Here is a 23,074-nt window from a genome sequence, read left to right on the forward strand (position 1 = left end):
AGCAAAATAAAAAAAGGGCATATCTGCTTGATATTAGAAAGTAAAAACAAAAATACAAATGTGAAAGGAGTTGTGTGTGAAGGCTATATCAATACGGTTTGTAGGAAACGCTGTGGACACAAATTAGTATATAAAAGAATAATGACAATATTAGAGGGAATTTTCAATAATTTGGTTACTTTTATCTACCAACATAATGTGTTGTACATTATAGGTAAGTGTTGATATCCCTAATTTTCGAGAGTAGTATCTCTTCTTCAGGGGAAAAATCAAAAAGAAATGTATACAACTGTTCATTGAGGCTTTCCTTTGTCTGTTTTATATTTTATTTATTTCTTTATTTCTGGAAGTTAGTGTCGCAGACTGGCTGTCCAATCAATTTTCAGGATACGAGTTGTAATGGATATTAAGTATTGTCGGGAATTATTATATACAAATGTTTTGTTTTAAATTGAAAGCCATGTTTAATTTTATGATTATCATTCTTACGTTGGAAACAAAGATACTGTGGCAATGGGCAAATACAATGATAAACACAGAAATTAAAGTTGTATATAAAAAAAATAGAACAATTGTTTTGAATTGAAAGCTAGGTTTAATTTCAGAACAGTTTTTGATGGGTAGCTAATCTGTATAAGTCCTGACATGAAAAATAGTTTTCATTGGGTAACTAATCTGTGTAAGTCTTGAATTGTAAAGGTTTGCAGATGAAAGACAAAGATCTTTCTTGTGTGGACATGAAAAATTATGTGTGAGAATTCTAACAGATCCAGTATTTTTTATGGAGTGATTCCAGTTTCTGATTGGTTTCTAGCAGAACATGCCTCCATTTGATTGGTCAGTGCCTAATGCCAATGTCTATAAATAGGACCTTCGAACGTTCTTCAATCATACCCTTGCATAAAAACTTTTGCAAGATGATAATAAAGACAAATGTTTTGTCAAAGAAGTTATGAAAATAGCATCATGTAATAATTTTAGGTACAGATCATTAACTTTGTGTGTTGAGTTCAAGTTGTCATGGCTATTGTATCATTTAACTAATACCCTTGCGAAAGCTATAAATCCATATATTTTCCCTCCAGCTATAAGTTAAATAGTAGGTACATAAGAATCAAGCCTTTGTTGTGCAACTAATCTAGGAGAATGAAAACTCCCAAATAACAAGTCTTTCTTTGGTTACCCTGACATAATTGTCAGTCATTCTTGCCACTGGGTTTAAACAATGCCGGTTCAGGAGAGCTGTGGTTGGGGATTATGCAACTCTTACTTCACCATAGACTCCTGACAAAAGGTATCCATTATCTTTTGTGATTGAAAAGAAATCAATAATAACTAAACTTTTAAATATTTTATCATCAAATGTTGCAATATTACAAACATTAGCATCGCGTTTCTGTTAATATTTAAGAAAATATTTTTATGCACGTTTGTTTTATTTGATATTTCGTGTAACATACATATGTTTTTATACAATAAACAAACAGAATAAACAAAAAAATTGAATAAATTAAAATAAATAACAGAAAAATATTAAAGAAATATGTAGTTTTCCAATGTACTTCCATTTTTGTATCATTTCAAATCCATACCGAATTAATATTCAGAAATAAAATATGTTTCCTCCAAAGATTAATTTTTTGCATCTATAATTTAAATACAGTTGTATGTATATTGCCCCGCAGCTCGTGCATATATGGCGTAATCTAGAGATTCAATTTTCGCAAACTCTACGCATTACATTAGGTCGTACTTTGGCAACGATACATCAAATTTTGTCTTCCAAGTGGCCTATTGCATCTGGTTTATCAGCATAGACATAGGATTTTACATATTCCTAAAGGAAATAATTTAATGGAGTTAAATTGCACAAATGAGGTGGCCAGTTGATGTAACGTGGCTGTTACGCTTGAACTATTTTCGTTACAGTTCAAACCTCTCTCAGATACCAAAGCTGTCTGTTACTGTCAAAAAAGAACAACCAAGCAAAAATAAATGCAACTCTGCTTTTCTTTCTGTTTTAGCAAAAGGCGTTTATTACCATCACTTTCCAAACAATGCCTACTTCTTGTTTTTTCCTAACTGTTCATTTCGTCTGCCATGAGATTAACAAAACCTTGCTGTCTCAACACCAGCTTAAAAGTCTCTCGTCGCCACTGCAGGGCCACACGTCCATCTTAACCTGCATACGTTTTTCTTTTATCTCCAGCCACGTTGTTCATTTTTCTTTGCTCTTTTTTCTTTTTCTTCTGGCGCAAGTCTGTGCACACTTTTTAATTTGCATATGTACTTTTTCGGCTACTGCTGCTAATATCTTAGTAAGCCAGCTATCGTACACCTCCTGCTGATATTTTACCATGTGCTCATACGCACTCTGTTACATTGACAAACCCATTTTGTGAAATGATTTATTCATCAAATGTTACTCTCAGTAAATTGATCATATCATTTGCAATTTGCAAATGCTGCTCGAGTGTCAGTCTTTTCATGATGAATTGCCAAACCAAGCTGAACTGCAAATAATCAATAGTTGAGTTGTCAAATTAAAGTTTGCCCCCCTCAAAGAACACCTTATATATAGTCATTCACATACAGTACTGTTTCGCTGTATCACAGCTCATCAGTGTGGCTAGGCCAGCACCTTTCCCTAACCAGGGATTGAACCTACAACCATTGAATTGATAGTTGGTAGTTCTACCTGCTGGTCTATGGGATTGGTGCCCACAAATGACCTCCTCAAATGTCCATTTAAATAGACACTCGCCCACTGCTTTTACAGTGCTTCAGCTGCTTGTTTATTTACAAACAAACAAACAAACAAACAGTGAGCCCTGCATATATTTATATATATATTAAATGAAATACTGAAATGCCGTAGGATTACAAATTGTATAATACCGTAAACATAAAGTCCAAATAAATATTAATATCAATATTTATAAGATGATCCCATGCAGATAAAGAAAGCTCAATGTGTGAGGCAGAGCAATAATAGATATAGAAATTCTGAGTGAAATTATGTAGAATTACAACAAAATTGTTTGACAAATAATTTAAGTTTTTTTTTTTTACTTCTTTATATACCTATGTTAAACAATACATTTTGTTGCAATTCTACATAATTTAATTCAGAATTTCCACACACACACACACACACATATATATATGTATATATATATATATATATATATATATATATATAAATTATTTCTACAGCAAGACAATGTTGAGCTGCGACGTTGTCTGACTGTGGAAATATATATTCCCTCATATGCTGAAACTTATGCGCGTGCGCGCACACACACACACACACACACACACACACACACACTCTCTCTCTCTCTCTCTCTCTCTCTCTCTCTCTCTCTCTCTCTCTCTCAATTATTACATGGTAAACCAGATCTTCTGGTGTATTCAAACAATCCCTCTCTTACTAACACTTCTGACCCTGGCAGCTGCGTCCACCAATTTAATAATACCATGATATTAAAAAATAGGATGACTAATGAGAACAAACGTCAACGACATTTGTTTATTTTGTGATCCTTTGCAAGCCCAGTGATAGATTTGTTGTTGATAGCAGAGGTGTCTATGTTCTGAACAGAAAAAGAATGGGAAAACATGTTACCACAACTTGGCAAAATAAGGATGTAAAAAGGCGGGAAAAAATCCAGGTCATTGAATGGTGATCCATAAATCTTCTGGTTTTATTATTTTCTGTCATCTGTATTTCTCTTTGTCTATCCATTCCATTTTTTTTTTGTTGGAAAGTACTGGACTGATCTGGCTGAAATTTTTTTTTATATACCATTGCTATGATAAGATGCAGTGAAGAACTTATAGTTTTTGTTTGATGCATAGTCAAGGATTATTCACCATAAAATCACATTTACTCTCACTTTTTTCTTAGAAACTACTGGACCGATCTGGCTGAAATTTTGTATGAACCTTTATGATAATGTACAGCAAACTAAGTATTATAGTATTCGTTTGATGCAGAGTTAGGGATTAGTTTATTGTTTATTTGTCATAAATAAAGGAAAGCAGAGGAGTTTTTAACCCTCCCAGTGAAAAGGCCTTATACTGCTACCCAGTTTAATAAGTTTTTTTTGTTTTTGCTATTCACTGATAAATAAAAAAAAAAAGGAAAAAAGATAAAGTCTTCATTTGTTCTTTACACTTCTCTTTCTTTTGTTGCCTTTGACATCCGGATCTAAAGAAAGAGAAAAGAAAAAGAAAAACTAGACGACCTGGTTTTATGTAATTAATAGCGACACCATTTTGTATTTTTCTTGATGGATCAATCAGATACCGCGGCATACATATAGATGGGTTGTGTGCTCAAATTTCACTTTAGGCATAATTATTTTAATTCTGATTTTGTCCCAAAATTAATTTAGACATTTTAAAACCCAATATTAAGTAGATTGTTTATTAATTTTTTTCTGTAATTTATGGAAATTAGGATCCTGGGTGATGCTTGGTTGTAATGCTGGCAATTCGTACATTTTACCCTTTCTACCTTATGTGTATTTGTTTATGTAATTCATTATTTGAAAATATTCAGCTTGAACATTTGGCAAAACACATTTCGACTGTTTGAATCAAAATAGCTGGAGTGTAATTTGTTTCCATTTTCGATTTGGCCAATTTCCATCTTGCTTCAATACTTGAAGGTCTTGCTGCTAATTTTATAGATCTTGGGAAAGGTTCCATTTCTGTGTTGCAAGGGTGGAGCTACTAGTTGTTGAATCTGAAAGGCAGTAATTCCAAGATTAATTATAGCTAACCTAGTTTCCATCTCTTTAACCCCATAACATGTAGCAAAAAAGTTTGCTATTTATCTAAATATTGTTGTGCTATCATTGTCATTTAATTAATATGATAAAACCAAGACTAGTAATGAAATTTTAACTAATTTCATTGAATCTTTTAACAATGCGACAGATGAACACAGCCTGTTTTTGTGGTCTTTTAAATATTGTCTCCACTTTTTCAAATAGAAATTATAATTTTCTCTGAAAGATGCATTGATTATTTTTTTAGATTTTAGCTGTTATAATAGTAGGTGTTATGTCTATTCTTATATATTTATAGTTTTTTAAAACACAATAATTAAAACAGAAAATTTTGTAAAAGCTTATAGGTACATTTTAAAATTCAATCAACGCTTCTATCACACAAAACACTACCCTGACTTTCAAATCGTGTTTACCAAATGCATTCTTCCGGCATTTTAAAAACAACACCGCAGATAATAGCACGCGGCCTCTTTACTAATTACTAATTGTTTTTCTTTTTTTCTTCAATTTAACATCATGACGAAGAAAAAAAAAAGATAAAAATATATAAAATTCTGACGAAGGAGTTTAACTCCGAAATATTAATTTTAAACAAGTAAATACTTGTTTATTTTCACAATATTGTGTTGTAATTTGGCTTTCAAACATATTTCATATGTATTTCATTATATGTATATATATATCCTTTACAGAAGGTTAGACACAAAGGGATTTGAAAAACCAGCACACTAGGTGAAGTGTGTTGTGGCTTAAAAAATGCCTAAGCAGTTCCGTTAGCATTCTGTAGTATGGTTGCTGCATCAGCAACTAACAATAAACTAATTCTTTCTCCAGAGAAAGTAAAGAGAGAACGTAAAGCCTGGGAGAGTGGACTTCCTAGGACGAAGAAGAATCATACCTGAGCCCAAATGCAACAAAGATACTGTCGGATTAAAACAAGTTACTGGAAAATCTCAAAAATGTAACTGTAAATGTTAAAATAATATCTGACTGAATTATGGACAACATTAAGATTGAACAAGATTTTTAAAGATTAAAACAAAAAAAATGATTTTAGTGATTAATTACATTTTCTCAGTAAAGAAATCGTAGTGTTTATTGAGTATCAATGATCAAATTTCTTGTTTTCAGCATTCATTTCAATTGTTCAATTTAGTTTGTTGACTAAATGTTTTCTATCATTTGATTTTATAAATTTTGTTTTTGTAACCCCCTTCCATTGATTGAACTATATATTTAACCTTTTTAAGAGTTTTTGTGTTGTGTATTTCCTTGAAAAATAAATTGTATTTTCGAATTATTTAATTTTGTGTTTTATTTTCAGTTTTTTTTTTTAATACAAGTATAAATTTAGTTTATTTAGACAATTTCATGGTTTATCTGTTCTTTAAAAGTTTCCTATGAAAATTAGATTAAGAATATATTAAAATATTTCTGAAAAAATGGATGAACCATGAAACTGCAATAAAGTGTTAAGATAAGCCAAATTTATTATTATTGTTCTTATAAAACTATATGTGAAAAAATGTTGAAACCTTAATGTGTACAGCCTGCTGTTCTCATTCTTTTCAGAATTCATGTCTGAACGGTTGTTTGTGCAGTTTTTTTTTATGTGTTATAAATTACGAATTTCTTTACATCCGATAAAAAAAAAGTTTATAGAAAAACGGAAACTTATGTAAGATATAGATGTTGTTATAGTTTTAATATTTCAAACAATTCCCTAACCTTTATCCAAAAATGTTTTCCTCATTAAAACACATCTTCAACTTTATAAATAATTTCAGATTAAATACGTTTATCAGTTTTTTTTTTTTCGTGACTTTTTTTTTCATATCGTTTCATTCGTTATCTATAAAACAATGCATACATTAGCAGTCCGTTGATGACTTTCTTGTGTTTTCACATGTTTAAAGGCTTTTTGTAAAGTGATGTGTTTGGATTATATAGGGATTTCTTTTTAATTCAATCTATATTCATCTATGTTCTTCCTGTTAAATGTAAGAATTTTGTTTTTACAAAGGAGTTACCGTTTATCAGGCCTGAAGGCCGCTCGAGGATAAGAGTTAATGAATGTAAGGTGATAGTGTAGTAATCGTTAATCATGTAGATGGCGTAGAATTTGAATTATTTAAGGGGACGGCTCAATAAGAACTTGTTTACATTGGACTTGAAGGCTACCATATTGTAATTGGCTGGGAAGCAGACTAGCAGAACAGTGGGAAAGGAAGCTCTAAGTAAGAATCTTTATTTGTGGAATCTGCGTTTAGATTTACGCACAAATAGAGTGGGGGAAATTGTTGATAGTGGTTGTAACCAGTCGAGTGTTTTTCTTTTGTAAAAGTTTAATAAGGGGAGAACCATAGATAAGGGTTCGATCGAACACTTGCCATGAAAATAACGATAGAGCAAAGACAGGCTTGCAACATCTGTTCTGTGGGAAAGAGGTTGCAGGGAAGAGAAAAGGACATCATCAGGTTTCAAAGCTGGTTTTTGAATTCTTTCAAGGCAGGTGTGGCAACAATACTTAATTTTAGGATGTGCTTGGCTCTTATACAGGCAGAGAATTGCATTGACAGTGATGCACCTACTGGAGTGGTAGAATGATCCAACTATTTTCCCAGTGATCTTGGCAACATGAAATCTTCAGTAGTATGTAAAAAATTTTTTTTTTTTTTTTAAAAGTAACATATTAATCTGAATTAAAAAATCTCCATATTGAAGTTCAGCCGTGTCTTGTTGAGTTTTATTATCCATTTTGATTCTTGATTATGGTCATGTGTGGATGCATCCAACTGTAAGGTTCTGCTGGGGGCAGCTACTAAGCGACGCAACATAATGGAATGTGCAAATGTCTCCACTGGACGATCTGTAAAAAGTGGAATATCGAATGCAGTGATAAGCCCTGAGAACATGTTTACCAGAAAGAACAGTTGGAAATAAGTCATACACCATCTACTATGACTATGCAATTCCTACAGCTAACGGAGCCATAACACCTGACATAGTGATATGGGACAAGAAGGAGAAAGAAGCAACCTTTGTAGAAGTTAGTGTCGCCAATGATGCTGGATTAAACAGAGCTGAGAGTTAAAAATAACGAAATGTATAACATGAAAAGAAATTGGAATCTTAGGAAGATCTCTATCATTCCACTAATTATAGGAGTAACTGTATTCATGAAAAAGAATTTCAAAACTACCGAGTAAATACTCGGTGAACCAAGTGCAAAAGAGATTCAAACAATTGCACTTAAAAGAGAATGGTTAAAATCTTAAAAAGATCTCTCGGTTGAAATATCTCGAATGTTTGGTAAGATATCCCATCCTCAGCTTGAACAAACTGATGAAACATTAAAAAAAAATAGAAAAAAGGATTGGTGGGAATATGTGACAGTGTGTGGAGATAATGATGGGAAAAAATATTTTTATTTGAATTTGTTTTTTTTTTATTCAGTTCATATGACATTTTGTTAAATTTATATTTTCTTCTAAATAATATATCAAAGGGAGTTCGCCGGTTTTTTTTTTTTTTCTGGAAGCAACTCATTTGTTCTTTCTCCATGCTGCATACATCTATAAAAGTGAAAATGTCTGTCTGTCTGTGTACATGTTATGTATTCATCAACGTTCCGTCTTTATTTCAATTTCCTCTGGACGAGCGAAATTAAGAAAACAAAGCATCAGTACAGATATTTGAAAAAAGATTTTTGATGCAATGAAATGTATGACCTGTTCCATTTCAGAAACGGAAAAAAGTCGTTGGAAATTTCAAAAAAAAAAAAAAGTGAGGGTGCATAGCGTTGTAAAAGAGAGTAAGATTTTTTTATATATGACGTCATATAGCCCTTAATATATTTAAGAAATACTTGTTGGACCTGTGGAAATTCCACAGAGGACTGATTCATATGTAATATATTGGTGTTGGCTTTCTGTAGATGTTCAGCATAAATGAAGACGCTCTGATATTATTGTAGCTATTTTGTTCAAACTGCAAAAGTATTTATCCAAGCTAGCAGGGATGTTCGGCGTAGCCAGGTCGTAAAATATGCTTAAATATGATATTTTAATTCTTGCAGATTTCATATATATTATTATAGAGTTAATGTTCTATCGTTTTTTATATATTATAAAATTGCAATTTCAAAAATAAAAAATATATCTATATGACTTAGATGCATCTGATTGAATCGAAACCGAATCCCAAACTTATGAATATATATATATATATATATATATATATATATATATATATATATATATATATATATATATATATATATATATATATATTAGTTCCTTCAGCTATAACCGAAACCAAAACTTATGAGGAATTCTTGGTAAAATTATTTATAATAAAATTAAATGACTTGAGCGCCATCATAATTGAAACCGAAACCAAAACTGATGAAGAATTTTTGGTAAAAGTATTTATTAAAAGAAATGGAAGTGCATAACAATTAAACGACTCGGATGTAAGCGTGACACAGAAAATAACACACACGCTATCATATTAATATATACATGATGCAATTCATATTCTTTTTGGAACAAATATGTACGTTATAATTCAAATATGGATGTGTAATTGAAATGAAATGAGTGTATTTTTGTTATGTAATTTATTGACTGATTATATGTATTAATTATTATATGTAGGTGTTTCCTACAGTGTGAGAGAGTTAACCTGTGTCTAAGCTTACATTTATATTTTTTTTCTTATTAATGGTGATACATTATAGAAACCTCCACATTGATTGTGCTTGAATTTGCGAAAAGCGCTAATTCAAGAAATCTCTGTCGCGGTTTATTTGAAATAAATTGAACTATTTTTGCTTGTTTGAAGTCAAAAATATGATTATGCTGCAATGAATGAGAGAATAATGCATTCAGAGAATTTGCTATTTCTTATATCTTTATTATGTTCATTAAGCCTTTTCTCTAATCTGCGTTGGGTTTCACTAACGTATATATGATGGCAATTTTGGCAAGGAACAGTGAATATGCCTGCATTGGAAACTAGTTTGTTTTGAAGATGTTTTGTTGTTTTTAATGTTTGTTTTATAGTTTGTGATGTGGTTTGTATGATTGGAATTCCTAGTTTAGTGTGTTGCAAATTATTGTATTATTGGTATGTGTAGGTAAAAGAAGATGTCTGTTTATGAGAGAAGAGTCTGGTGTATATGATTTTTGCTTATTTATCCTAGAAAATATTTGTGTGTCTTTCTTCTTAGCATTTAGTATAAAATATGTGGGATATTGCAAGGTTTCCAAAGTATTTGTGATGCATTTGAATTCTTCGTCCAGATATTCTGGACTGCAAATTCTGAATGCACGTAGGAAGAAACCAATTATCATACCTGTTTTTATTTTGTTATTATAGGTTGAGTAGAAATTTATGTAATCATTTTTGTGTGTAGTTTTGCAGTGAACTTTGAAAAATAGTTTATTATTGGATTTTATAATAAGTATGTCTAGAAAAGGTAATGAGTGATTGTTTTCTGTTTCATAGGTGAAATTTATGGAAGGTTCAACTAATTTGTCTTTAATGTGATCTATGTGTGTGTTTTCAGGAAGAAAAATTAAAATGTTGTTAATGTTTATGTTGCATTTAAACTTCTGTATATCAGTATAGTCAGGGAAGCAGGTAGGAGGAAGGGAATTCCAAAGTCTCGCTGTTCGGGAGAAGAAACTATTGAGTTGAATGTTTTCTGGCATTTAGGGCCCTCAACAGTGAAGGGGTGAGATTTTGTTGCTAAGCAGATTTGTCGGGGATATGTATGTCAAGGGGGCAGAAGTGCAACAAGTTCATCAGAGCACATTCCATTAAAATATTTGTAAAATAGGCACAGAGATGCAACATTGTGGTGATGGGACAGAAGTTGGAGCTTAGTTGACAAAGTCGGACCTATTAGATTGAAGACTCTTTTTTGAACCCTATCCAAGAGGAAGAGGTTAGTGGTAGATGCACCAGCCCAGATGTGGCAACAATACTCAACACATGGGTAATGATGACTTTGTAGAGGTACAGGATGCTCTCAGGTGTGAGTAGTCTTCTAGCTCAATAGAGGGAACCCACCTTCTTTGCAGCAGCCTTTGCAATGCCCCCAATATATTTGTTTCAGTTTATATTGCCTGTGAATGTTAGGCTGAGGAGTTTGAAGGAAGAATTCTCAGGTAGGATGTTATTTGTCATAGATATCGGTGATTGGAGAGGCATCTTGTAATTGTTAAAGGAAAGCAGCTTAGTCTTAATAGCATTAAATCTTACCATCCATTTAGTCACATTCTACTACGATCTGGGGGTCATTTTCTAATGATTCTGTCATTGTCTTAGATTTATGTACATCCGTTCTTCCCTTGTGCACATTCAACAAATATACCCATCTCAGACACAATATTATCAGGGAGATCGTTTATGAATATCAGGAATAATAGTGGTCCAAGGATTGACCACTGAAGCACTCCTACATTAATGTTATGCTGCTTGGATATACGTCCATCAAGGCTTTGGATATATAACAGGCCACAATCCTGGCTTCGTCTGCCTTATCCAGTGCATGGTATATACGTTCAGGATTGAGTTAAAATATCTGCAGCAGAATGACATTGCCTAAATCCATACTGCTTGTCAATGAGAAGTTTTGCTTTTGCAATGTGGTGGATTAGTGCTTGATTGATTAAGGTCTCAAAGATTTTAGCGAAGAGGGGAGGAGACTGATAGAGCAATAATTAAGAGGATCAGTCCTTTCACCAGAATTCTTGTACACTCGTACTACACAAATAGCTATGATTTATGTAATCATGCCCATATTCCTTTTATTTTCTTTTAAAGTTACTAACTTCTGATGAGTCAGGACGGGAAAGATTAAAAAATTGACATAATAGTTATATGAATGGTTCTGTGCTAAGAAACGGGTGCTGTCAAGAATTGAACATTTTAACATGCTGAAAGAAATAAACGGTAAGATGGACAATATCTTGGAATTTGGAATATAGACTTTTTGTCATTTTTATATATATATATATATATATATATATATATATATATATATATATATATATATATATATTATAGTAAAAAAATAATTATGACAGCCCCTTTAAGAAATTCGTTTCTTATCGTTGAGCACTTTCAGTTGAATTAAAAGTCGGTCAACTTAGCTCTTATGCATAGATCATCGTATAACGATTAGATCACTCTCTGACTGACGTAAATGAACATTTAAAATTAAAAATGTTTAAATTCGACATTATTTCACGCGGCTAATGGTAGCCGAATGGATTAGGTCTTCACTAAACCGAGCCAGAGATGTCTCGTGATGCGGGGTTCGACTCGTTCGACTGATATTAATCGTGACACCCTGCACTGAAGATTCTCCGAAAGGATGAAACACTAGTGTCTGTAGGTATTTAATAATTATTATAGTAAAAAATATAATTATATATATATATATATATATATATATATATATATATATATATATATATATATATATATATAGTGTACACTCTTTGTCCAAAAAATAAAATAAATAAAACAAAACAAATATCCTTTGCTAGTGCGCACACGAATATTCATAATTATATAAAATGTCTAAATCTCTGAAATTAAAAAATATAAATAAGAAAGACTGGAAAGATAAAAAAAAGAAAATATATATATATATATATATATATATATATATATATATATATATATAAAGATATATATATATATAAGCAGAAATATATATATATAAAGATATATATATCTAAGCAGAAAAAATAAAGAAAACTTTTCCTTGTTGAAATAGACTGAATATGGGGGGGGGGTCTGACTTGCTGTTTGCTTTCTCACTTCCCCTAAAGACTTGAAATGGATTTATCTGAAATTTTATTTTTAAACTTTTTTTTTTTTATTTGCTAATTTTTGTATCACATGCCTGCTACACACGCACACATTGCCCTTTATTATAAATTAAATGATGTAGAATCGCCCTACGATTAAATCAAAATCAATAAGATACATAAATTTGTGACTCACAATGTTGTTGATTTTCTCTATATGTCCCGTGATTAGAAAATCTGGTGAGGAGTGGTGGTACTGAAATGAAGAAAGACTTTTTTTTAAATACAAATGTTTTTCAACGAAATTTTGCGATTATATGAAATATATACATGCATCCAGTTTTTTTTGTTTTTTTTGTAAACGGGCATAAGAATTCAACATGTATGTTATTTATAAAAATAGCTACAGGCAGGATATTAAGAACATACTAATGGTTTCATGATGAACAAGAATATTTCAGAAGTCGGCAATGTTTGGTGAGCAGCCATGTTTGTAACCTTGTGTCTGCTGGCCGAACATTGATAACTTTTAAAAAAATATTCTTGTTCAGTATTAAACCATTGGTAAGTTCATGATAACCAGTCTGTAGCTATTAATATTTGTGTGTGTGTTATTAAACTTATGTATAAAGCTTTTATAGTTTCATGATGATTTTTTTTTTCTTTGATTTATTTTGTTGTTTTTTAAATATGATTTGCCATTATTCTTTTTGTTTTATTTTATTTAATTTTTTTTTTTTTTTTTTTAACTTTTGTTTTTCATTCCTTTGTGGAAGAAGCACCCTGGTTTATTTGGAATACGTTTTTCAACTTCTGTTTTTGACGTCACCTAATTTTGTCCCTTTATTTTTGTTGAAGGACTCCTACAAAGTACTCACATTCTTCCTGACGCTGGTCCAAATTTCCATTATCAAGCCAATGGCTGTCTCGTCAATGGTAACGTGTGTTTTGTCTCATCTATTTCATGCTATTTAAAAGTATAATGTCTTCTTTCCTCATTTTGGAATCGTGCATCCAAATCATATTTTAGTGAGGATATTAATAAGGTTACTCTGTTGCCCCCCATTCCCTCAATTCATGTATGTCTATATCATGTTTCAAGGACAATTATATGTTCAGATTAGGATGATTTTATTTAAGATTTATGCTCAGCAACGCATATGACGGTCGTTCCAAAAGTAAAGTGCCCTATTCTTTTTTAACTCAAAAAGTTGGAGAGCTACGAAGACAGAAGTAATACCATTAATTTTGTGCTCCAGAATTTATTTTTCTGCATGGTCACCAGCATTCTCAATGCACTTTTGCCAGGAAGTCAATAACACATCTCTGCTTCTGACACACGTCCATGATAGGGGCTTGCTTTCTTAGAGTCTCACACCGTCAATATCTGCAACAGAGAAATGAAACTTTCAGGTCATGAATGCATAAGTTCAGTCATTATAACAATACAATTTGCAATCCCCTCTGACCCATTTGGATGTAATAAAAAATAGGAGGCATTACTTTTGGAACATCCCCTGTGTGTATGCATGTGTATATTTTGGTTAAGGTTAAGAATGTATTTGTAGAATAAAAATCCAGAGAATTTCCACTGGGTTTATATAATAGTGCTCCAAAGTAAATAAAGCTATATATATATATATATATATATATATATATATATATATATATATATATATATATATATATATATATATTTATTTATTTATTCAGACATGTACAAGGCTCACTACACTAACATAACAATGTTTCAATCTTTAGTTGTTTATAATTAAGATCTCTTCAGGAAAAAATTCTGTCTTTTCATTTAGGTGTTTATATTGAAAAAAAAATTGTTATTAATAACAACAGATCAAAACGTTGTCATGCCAGTATAGCGAACGTTGCGCATGTCTGTATAAAAATATATAATACTGAGCTGAAGGAAAAATAAAACCCAAGTACACAACTATGTTGTGAGTAGCATATGTTTATTTCTATATCATGGTATACAATAATACTGTTAGCCATTGATACCTTAGGTTTCATAGGCAATGGGAAAAATTGTGAATAGCTTGAGAGAACTCGATACATGTGGAATTTCTGCTCATTACGCAGCAAAAAAATCTTTTTATATATGAAACCTAAGATATCAATGGCTAACTGGGTTATTGTATCGTATGATATATATATATATATATATATATATATATATATATATATAGGGAGAGAGAGAGAGAGAGAGAGAGAGAGAGAGAGAGAGAGAGAGAGAGAGAGAGAGAGAGAGAGAAATGCTCTTAAGTATTATCCTGGATCCCTGAAGCATAAAAATCTAAAAGGATGTAGCTCAATATTGCTATGGGTTCGTTATAGTCTTTAAGAAATGATTTCATTAAAAAAAATTTTTTTTTTTAAATAAGCAAATTTTGATTTTTAAATTAACTTCTGAACAGTAAAATTTCATTCTTTTCATTTGTCCTTCATGGTTAGAAACACTTTGATAGAAAGTGACAAGTTACAGTGAAAATCAGATTTGAAAAAGAAGCCTTTTTGTTTACTTTCTTTTTTCCTATACTTATTTTGTTTTACAGACATTTTAAATTTAGCTCTTATATAATGAGAGGGCAATGATTTCATGATGTTCAAAATACTGTCTTTTAAAAAAACACCTTTTTATTTTTATAATCCTCCAAAGTTATAGTTTATTAATTGAACTATAGTGAAGTAACTGTATACATGTTCAAAAGTGATAAACAAAAAGAACTGAACACCTTACTTATAAAAATATAACAAGATTTATTTTGCACTCAAGAGCAATACACAAAAATATGCGCATGTGGCAAAGATTCCTAATATGCGAATATAATAATGTTTACAGAACTGGTTTGGAAGAGAGGGGACTGACCACATGTTACAGAATAGGTCTGGACATAATCTTAAGCAGTTGACAATGTTGTCACTTTGGTGATTAAACCGAAACTTGGAAAAGCTGGGGTGGACTTTCTAAATCATGCCTTTTATATTGGTGATAACAGTTGAATCAACCAATGATTGACCACCCCATTGTCATGTGATCTGGGATTCCATGTATTAGAAAAAAAAGCAACCCCAACAATTTTTTTTGTTTGAATTTATCAATAAATAATAAAAAAAAAAAAAAAAAAATAAAAAAAAAATTAATTCTGTTTAATTTAAGTAATTTGGGACAGTTAAACATGTTTTACATGACAATGATAAAAAGATACTTAGTCTGGGACTTTGCAGTTTAACACTACACTCTATTAAGACACTGTAATCAGCATATACTCAATTATTTGGGGTCCCACTCAAATTAAATTCTAAACGTTTTTGCAATCGTTACAAAATTATTAAAAAAAACGGCTGTGTCAGTTCATGTTCATAACTAGATAATTTCTCAAAAAATGTTTAAAAATTTACCTTTTTTTTATTTAGTCAGTCTACTTGATATTTATTTAATACAGATGTTTTTTTTTTGCTACAATATAATCTTTTTTCAACACCCTTTTCTGCTATCTATTTGAATTTTTTGTCTGTATTTTATTTTATTTGTTCTTTTGCTGTTAAAAAAAAAACTTCCTTCTGTAAGCAGTTTTTAAATAAAGTGCACTTAATTTCTATAACATGTTTAGAAATAACATTTTAAGTATCATTAGTTTTCTATCTTTTTCATATTTATTGCAAGCTTTAACAATAAAAAATAGTGATTATGATGTTTTTCATGTAACTAAATGATTTTTTTTTCTGAGAAAATCTTCAGAAATTATATTCACATACCAGAGATTCTCTAATGAATCTAAATGCAATTTTAATTTATTCATGCATGTTCTTCCATTTTTTATCATTTTGATAAAATTGCACTTACGCAGGTGTTGGTAAAGCACACATTATTTCCTAGTACATATCTAATCAAAAATGGATAAAATCTTGTGTTGATACAAATAAAAATGTAGATTTTAGTTTTTAGAAATGCTCAAAATGTTCAAAGTATTTTTATAATCACACAAAGTCGGACATTTTTGCTCACTCTCAAGTAATGAAAAATTAAAAATGATCGTCTGTCCAATTGTGATCAGAAAATGATTTTACTTGTTATATTTTTTAAAACTAAATAACAACTGTAAATTTTCAATTTGTAATTTTTAAAAACTTTTAATGAACTAACATTATTTTAAAGAAAAATTGATTTTCTATTACCTTTTAATCTTTGAAGAATTTTCTTTAAGGGTTGGATGGGGGTTAGGTTTGAACATTTGTCACATTTTCTTATCAGAATCAAGCAGACGATCATTTTGAATTCTCAATTACCTGAGAGTGAACACAAATAGCTGATAAATGCTTTGAAATTTTATTTAAAAAAAGAAATTGATTATTCGTTTTTATTCTTCTTTCCTATAAAAAGACAATGTGACACAAAATTCGGGTATTTAGTGTGGGAAATCCAGTTCCTTTAAGGTGTCACTTGGGAAGATTATTATAATTGCCTGAATTGAACCATTGCACATTCATTAGTAGAGGCACCTATTTGTATTTGAGTGAAATTGTTACCTGTATGACTAGTATCTTAGAAAAGAATTAGCTCTTAAAATACATAGTTTAGTGGTGACTTTAAAGTACAGTTGTCCCTCAAAATATTAATCTTATTAGTTAATCATTATTAATTCACATATAAAATTATTATATAGTCTTTTTCTTTGTAATAGGTTTTTATTTTTTAATTGAAAATATAATTTATTAATTAAAATCCAAATATCAATAAAATAATTGAAATAAAAATCCGTATATCAATAAAATAATTTTTCACAAGTAACATTTTACAAGGAATCCAATGTTGATATTAGTTTAATATTAAGGTTTTCTTCAATAATATTGTGTAATCTGTGTTTGTGCTGGATATCCATCAATAACAACTCGCTTTATTTTATACATACCGTATATACTTGTGTATAAGTCGAATTTCTGGGAGACAATTTTAAGATTAATTTTTTTGGGGTCAACTTATACATAGGTAATGTTTTTGGAAATGTTGTTAAAGAGCAACTCTGCGTTCGATCATAATATAGAAAAAACGCCATTTTGTTTGTGCACTTGGTATGTACCGGTAATCCTCGTAATTAATCTAACTCCTTCCGAACCCCATTGCAGTGTGTTTGCCAGCATGTAAATAGATACATATTTTTTTAATAGGAAGCTTAATAGTAATTGGACTTGTTCTCGCAATGTTCACTCTCCAGATGTGGCTATAGGCCTAAGTTTGATATGATGTATTTGGTGATAATATAACGTTTTTTTTTTTTTGTTTTTTTTTAGTAGGTTAGGAAATCTAGTGTTTACGATATCTCGTTCTCCCCAAGTTTAACAAGTTTTAACAATTTAATGATAACTATTTAATGACACTTAACGCATGCATTCACATTATTACAGTATATTACGGCTCGTGCAATGTATGCATTTCCATTATTATGGTACGTGACATAAATTATGTCTAAAAACAGTAACTGCGCCTGGAATCTACAGCATGTCATTGATCAGAATGTCTGATTTGCAACATTTGCGTTCGTTGCATGTAAGTGTACAGCGGGTTGGTTCTATATATGAAAATTGAATAGACCACACTTGCATAAATGCACGTATTATCGCTCAATGATGCCAAAAAACAATCAAACAAAAAAAAAAAAAAAGAAAAAACACCAAAAAGGAAATTATCTGTGCAAGAAAGAATCATGAAACGAACCATTTAATTTGTCTAAAATTTACAGTCGACTCATACACAGGTAAAACCAAAAATGACACAATTTTTTGTTTTAAAATGCACATCTACTTACACACAATATCGAGTTATACACAAGTATATACGGTAATTTGAAAATTAAGAATTATAGGGAATAAATAAATAAAAAGAAAACTGGAACAGGAGTACACAGGGATCCTTGTTTCTTTTCATGAAATGTCTTTGAAGGAGGGGCGGGGGCTTATAATGTTCTGTAAATGATTATTCATTCATTTTGTGTGAATATGATGATTCTGTTGTTGGTATCTTTGATATCTTTCTAGTTAGAATTATTTTTAGAAAGATATCAAGAATTTACAGGAGAGATCATGTGTAGTATTTTAACTTGTCACTTTATATGTGATGCTGAAATAAATTTAATTGACCCCCCAAAAAAAAGGTTGTAGCTGATTTTGCATATTCACTCAAAAATATAAATGAAGGAACAATTCTATTCTTGGTAAAAAAAAAGTTTTTTTATACTGATGGAATGACTGTTCTCACTTGTTTATTCCTATTTACTTGCCTACCCACGAGGGCAGAGTTAGACACAAAGTCGGTTTTTAATGTGAGGAAAATCCAGCTCCCCCCAAAAAAGGGACATTGGATAGTAACAAAAATAAAAATTATCTCAGTCATGAAGGATTTCTCCTCCACTGACCGAGAACAGAAAAGGTGAAGTGTAGCGTCAGAATAGATACTACGATGTGATCTTGGCCAGAAGACCAAGAATTTAAAAAACAAAAACAAAAAAACTTGTTTATTATACAAGAATTTATTAGAAAAATTAAAAGCAAAAAAGTCCTTGAATTTTAAAAAACAAAATATATTTTTTGAAATAGGTAGCAAGATTGCATTGCTTTCTCTTAAATATATAAATAACCATGTCTAGATTTAGATGTTCATATTAATGAATAGAAAAATAAATTCAACTCAGACTGCAGATTTTTATGTATGAAAAAAAAATTAATATTATCTCCCCACCACATGCTATGAAACGCCCTTCTTCCTAAAAAAACAAATAGTAGCCATAAACTTGAGGTTATTTTCTACTTGAATAAGATTTAGTGCTTTTGCATTCGCTAGTAGAGGCACCTATTTCTATTTGAGTGAAATTTTACCTGTATGACTAGTATCTTAGAAAAGAATTGGCTCTTAAAATACAGTTTAGTGGTGATCTTGAAGTACAGTTGTTCCCCAAAATATTAGTTATCTTATTAGTTAATCATTATTAATTCACATATTAAATTATTATGTAGTCTTTTTCTTTGTAATAGTTTTTAAAAAAATTTTTATTGAAAATATAATTTATTAAAAAATATTAAAAGTAAAAAAATGTTAACAGTAATAAAGGGAAAAATTTTTTATGAGAAACTCCTGATGCTTTAGCTATTAGATAAAACTGGTTGCTGTCAGCATGTTTATCTATGCAATAACATATGTCCTTGATAAATATAAGGATGTTGGTTAGCATCGGATTCTGTTGATTTGCCAGATTTTTATCCAATTATTAGTGTCTGAGATCGTTTCTATTTCATGCGTCGCTTATCTTCTAAGATTATCAACAAAGACTTTCCACAGCATATCCTGTTTATAAATCTATATATGATACGGAAACATCTTTCATGGGAATTTCTGTGATGTAGAATAGTTATGTGCATTATTTTTAGTCAAAACAGTGAAACCAATCATTTTTGTTGTTAACAGTACAATGATATCACTTTAGTACTCTTTCCTTACTTTTTTTAGCTGTCTATTGTAGAGCTAGCTCCTAAAATCTAATATATAAAAAGCTATCTGTGTGTCATATTTTCAAACTGTTAATAGTAGCAGTGTTCTGCATATGGCTAAAGATTGAATTTATTTTATAAAAACAAAACTACTGGATGAATTTCCATAATTTTTGATGATCAGCATTTATTTTCCCTCACAAACTATATATATATATATATATTATTATATATATTTTTTTCACATCTATATTCAATCTTTGTGAGAAACATCCTTTTATTTTATATCATCATCTCTAGTTTGGATTGATAATGGTAATAAACCAACAATGACATAGACACTCAATGACCTAACCTTGTTTTCTTTTGTTTTTTTGCTCATTTTTTTAAAAAATCAAATGAAATTTATTGGCAAAAAACATCAAAGTGCAACAAGATAGAAGATATATTTACATCCATATGCAATTTATTTGTCTAAGGACACTTTAAACCTGGATATGGTAGACATAGTCACAATTGCCTCTGGCAGGCTGTTCATCAGAAAAGAAACAGAAAATGCTTCCTTTCTATTAAAATAAAAATATTGGTGCTACATCTTTTGCTGGTACCCGCGTAGATACTATTTTTCTCTTCGTTCCATCTTCTGTTGGCTCTTCTCAACACTGGTGGAGCTGCTCAGGCACTTCTTATAGGTCAGAGTGAGCTGATCCTAGTGTGCTGGCTTTTCAAAACCACACCTGACCTTGTGTCACACCTCCTAGAGATGAGGTAAATAAAAACTCTCTACATCCGCAAGAAAATAATCAAAATCTAAGATTTGTTTTTGCTTTTTTTGATTGTTATATTGCACAGGCTTTTTTTTTTTTTTTTTTTTTTTTCTCTTCACCTCTCATCCTTTGCTGAGATCATCACACTGTTTCACCTGATTGATAAACCAATTTATTCTGGATTCATCTGTAGCAGTTTAGATTGGCTTTTAAGATCAGGTGAGCTGACACGGCTTCAGTCGAACTGGAGCCAACTCTATGGCTAAAGGTTTAAAACTACTATTTAAATCAAATGTTAATCTTATTCTGCATCTACTGTTAAGCAAGCCCTGCCTTATCTACTTTATCCTGGTCAGTAGATGTACTAGTCAGTCCTATTTTATACAATTACAGCTGTTTAGAATGGATTTGAATTATGAAACAGATATCTATCACACACACACACACACACACACACACATGTACATATACACACACACGGAGACCTTACAGCTATATCACGTTGAAAAACAGGTTTTCATTATATCACCAAAGTTAAGCAATGTTGTTGTGGTTCAGTACTTGGGTGGGTGGCCTTGTAAATTATAAAGTACTTGTATAAAAAGCAAAATCACTTTGCAAATTGAGGCAAACCGTAAAATTCCATATATAAATCAACAATTAAAACTTTCATAAATGTGTAGCAAACGCTTCTGAATATTTGCATAAACAACAACAACAACAACAACAATCCAAGCAAAATCAGAAAACTACCAGAGATATAGACAAGTGAGAAAGGAGGAGATAAATCTTGTGCAATTTTCCACATAGGCCACACCTATGTATCATGCTCAAATCGATTTTATGTTGGGTTGTTATGCTCCATGTATTGTGTAAATGAATTCTAGACATTATCAGGTGGATGATCTGAATGACCTTTTAGACAAGTCAAATCAAATATTGTTTTGATTCCTCATTAAAGTATGAATGTTTTCCACTGAAACCATGATGCTTCTGAAGTGGAAAGAGAAGGTCTAAGAAGATGAGATTCCCATGTCAGTAGGAGCGAGGGGGGGGGTGATTTTTAATGAAACATTATCAGGTGGGTGATCTAAATAACCTGAGTAGGTCAAACCAAATGACATTTTTTGGATTCTAGAACAAAGTAAGATTTTATATATATATGTATATATATATAATTTGAGATTGCTATTTTCAAACGTAGGTTAACCAGTGAAATATAACGAGGTTCATACGAGAGTGCTCAATACAGAAGTAGAGCAAGTTTTTGAATTCCGTTTTCGGAAATAAGGGTTGTTGCCTAATGAGGTCTCTAGTTGGTAAATACTGGTAGACCGAAACATGCTCATGACTGTGTAGCAACAAACTACTGCTTATGTAAAGACATATATATATATATATATATATATATATATATATAAAGAATAAATACTAAACCTGTTTTTGTTGTTTTTCTGCTGTGTTTAAAAGAATGATGATGGTAAACTTCTTTCTATATAATGAATTCTAACAAAATCCAGTTTTTCTACCAAACAGAATGCTTATGAAGGATGCTTAAATAATCAAACTGTTTTCTACAAACCTTTTCTCTATAATAAATTACTAAAAAAAAAAAAAAAAAAAAAAAAAAAAATTCAGATCTTTTTCTATATAGAATGGTTAAAAAGAACGATTATTTTTTTGTGAACATATGAAAATCACCTAAAAGAATTTTTAGAATGAGGAGGCTTTGAAGTTTTTATAGATCTTTACTTTCATTTTTACTTTGATTTATGTGTCTTCAATGCAATTGTATCGGTCTCTTTTATCTTTTAAAAGAAGAAAAAAAAATGATCAGTCACAGGAAGTTTACCGTTTCTTTCCAACATTGTTTGATGTCCAAGCAATAAATCCATTTGATATTTGATATGGTTAAACAACCCTCCCATTTTATGAACACTTCATGCTCTATATCCTGCATCAAATTTGACATCATTATTCTAGAGTGGAATGTTTACTAGAACCAAAGAATCATATTCTATAAAGTTATTCAGGATTCGAGTTATGCTATTTTTAGATTTGTACATATTGAGAAATCTGTCTGTGTCTGTGAACTACTTTTTAGGCTATTGAACCAAGAAACATGAAATGTAGTAGAAACTAAAGGAGAATGGAGATATTTTTTTTCATTTGATTTTAA

General features: G+C 30.7%; 1 protein-coding gene across 11 annotated transcripts in view; it reads left to right on the forward strand.

The window, feature by feature from the left end:
• LOC145280100 (calcium homeostasis endoplasmic reticulum protein-like) overlaps positions 1 to 23,074 on the forward strand; it is a 401,340-nt gene that overhangs the window by 130,734 nt on the left and 247,532 nt on the right. For 6 of the 11 annotated variants that reach the window (XM_080131828.1, XM_080131829.1, XM_080131830.1 and 3 more), the window contains one exon: positions 13,490 to 13,567. The exons of the other annotated variants lie outside the window; for them this stretch is intronic. In XM_080131828.1, the coding sequence (XP_079987954.1) occupies positions 13,490 to 13,567 (78 nt within the window). The remainder of the gene's footprint in view (positions 1 to 13,489; positions 13,568 to 23,074) is intronic. 11 annotated transcript variants of the gene reach the window in all.

The sequence above is a fragment of the Euprymna scolopes genome, chromosome 7 (genome assembly GCF_053919585.1).
Source record: "Euprymna scolopes isolate OS-2025 chromosome 7, ASM5391958v1, whole genome shotgun sequence".
Classification (NCBI taxonomy): Eukaryota; Metazoa; Mollusca; class Cephalopoda; order Sepiida; family Sepiolidae; genus Euprymna; species Euprymna scolopes.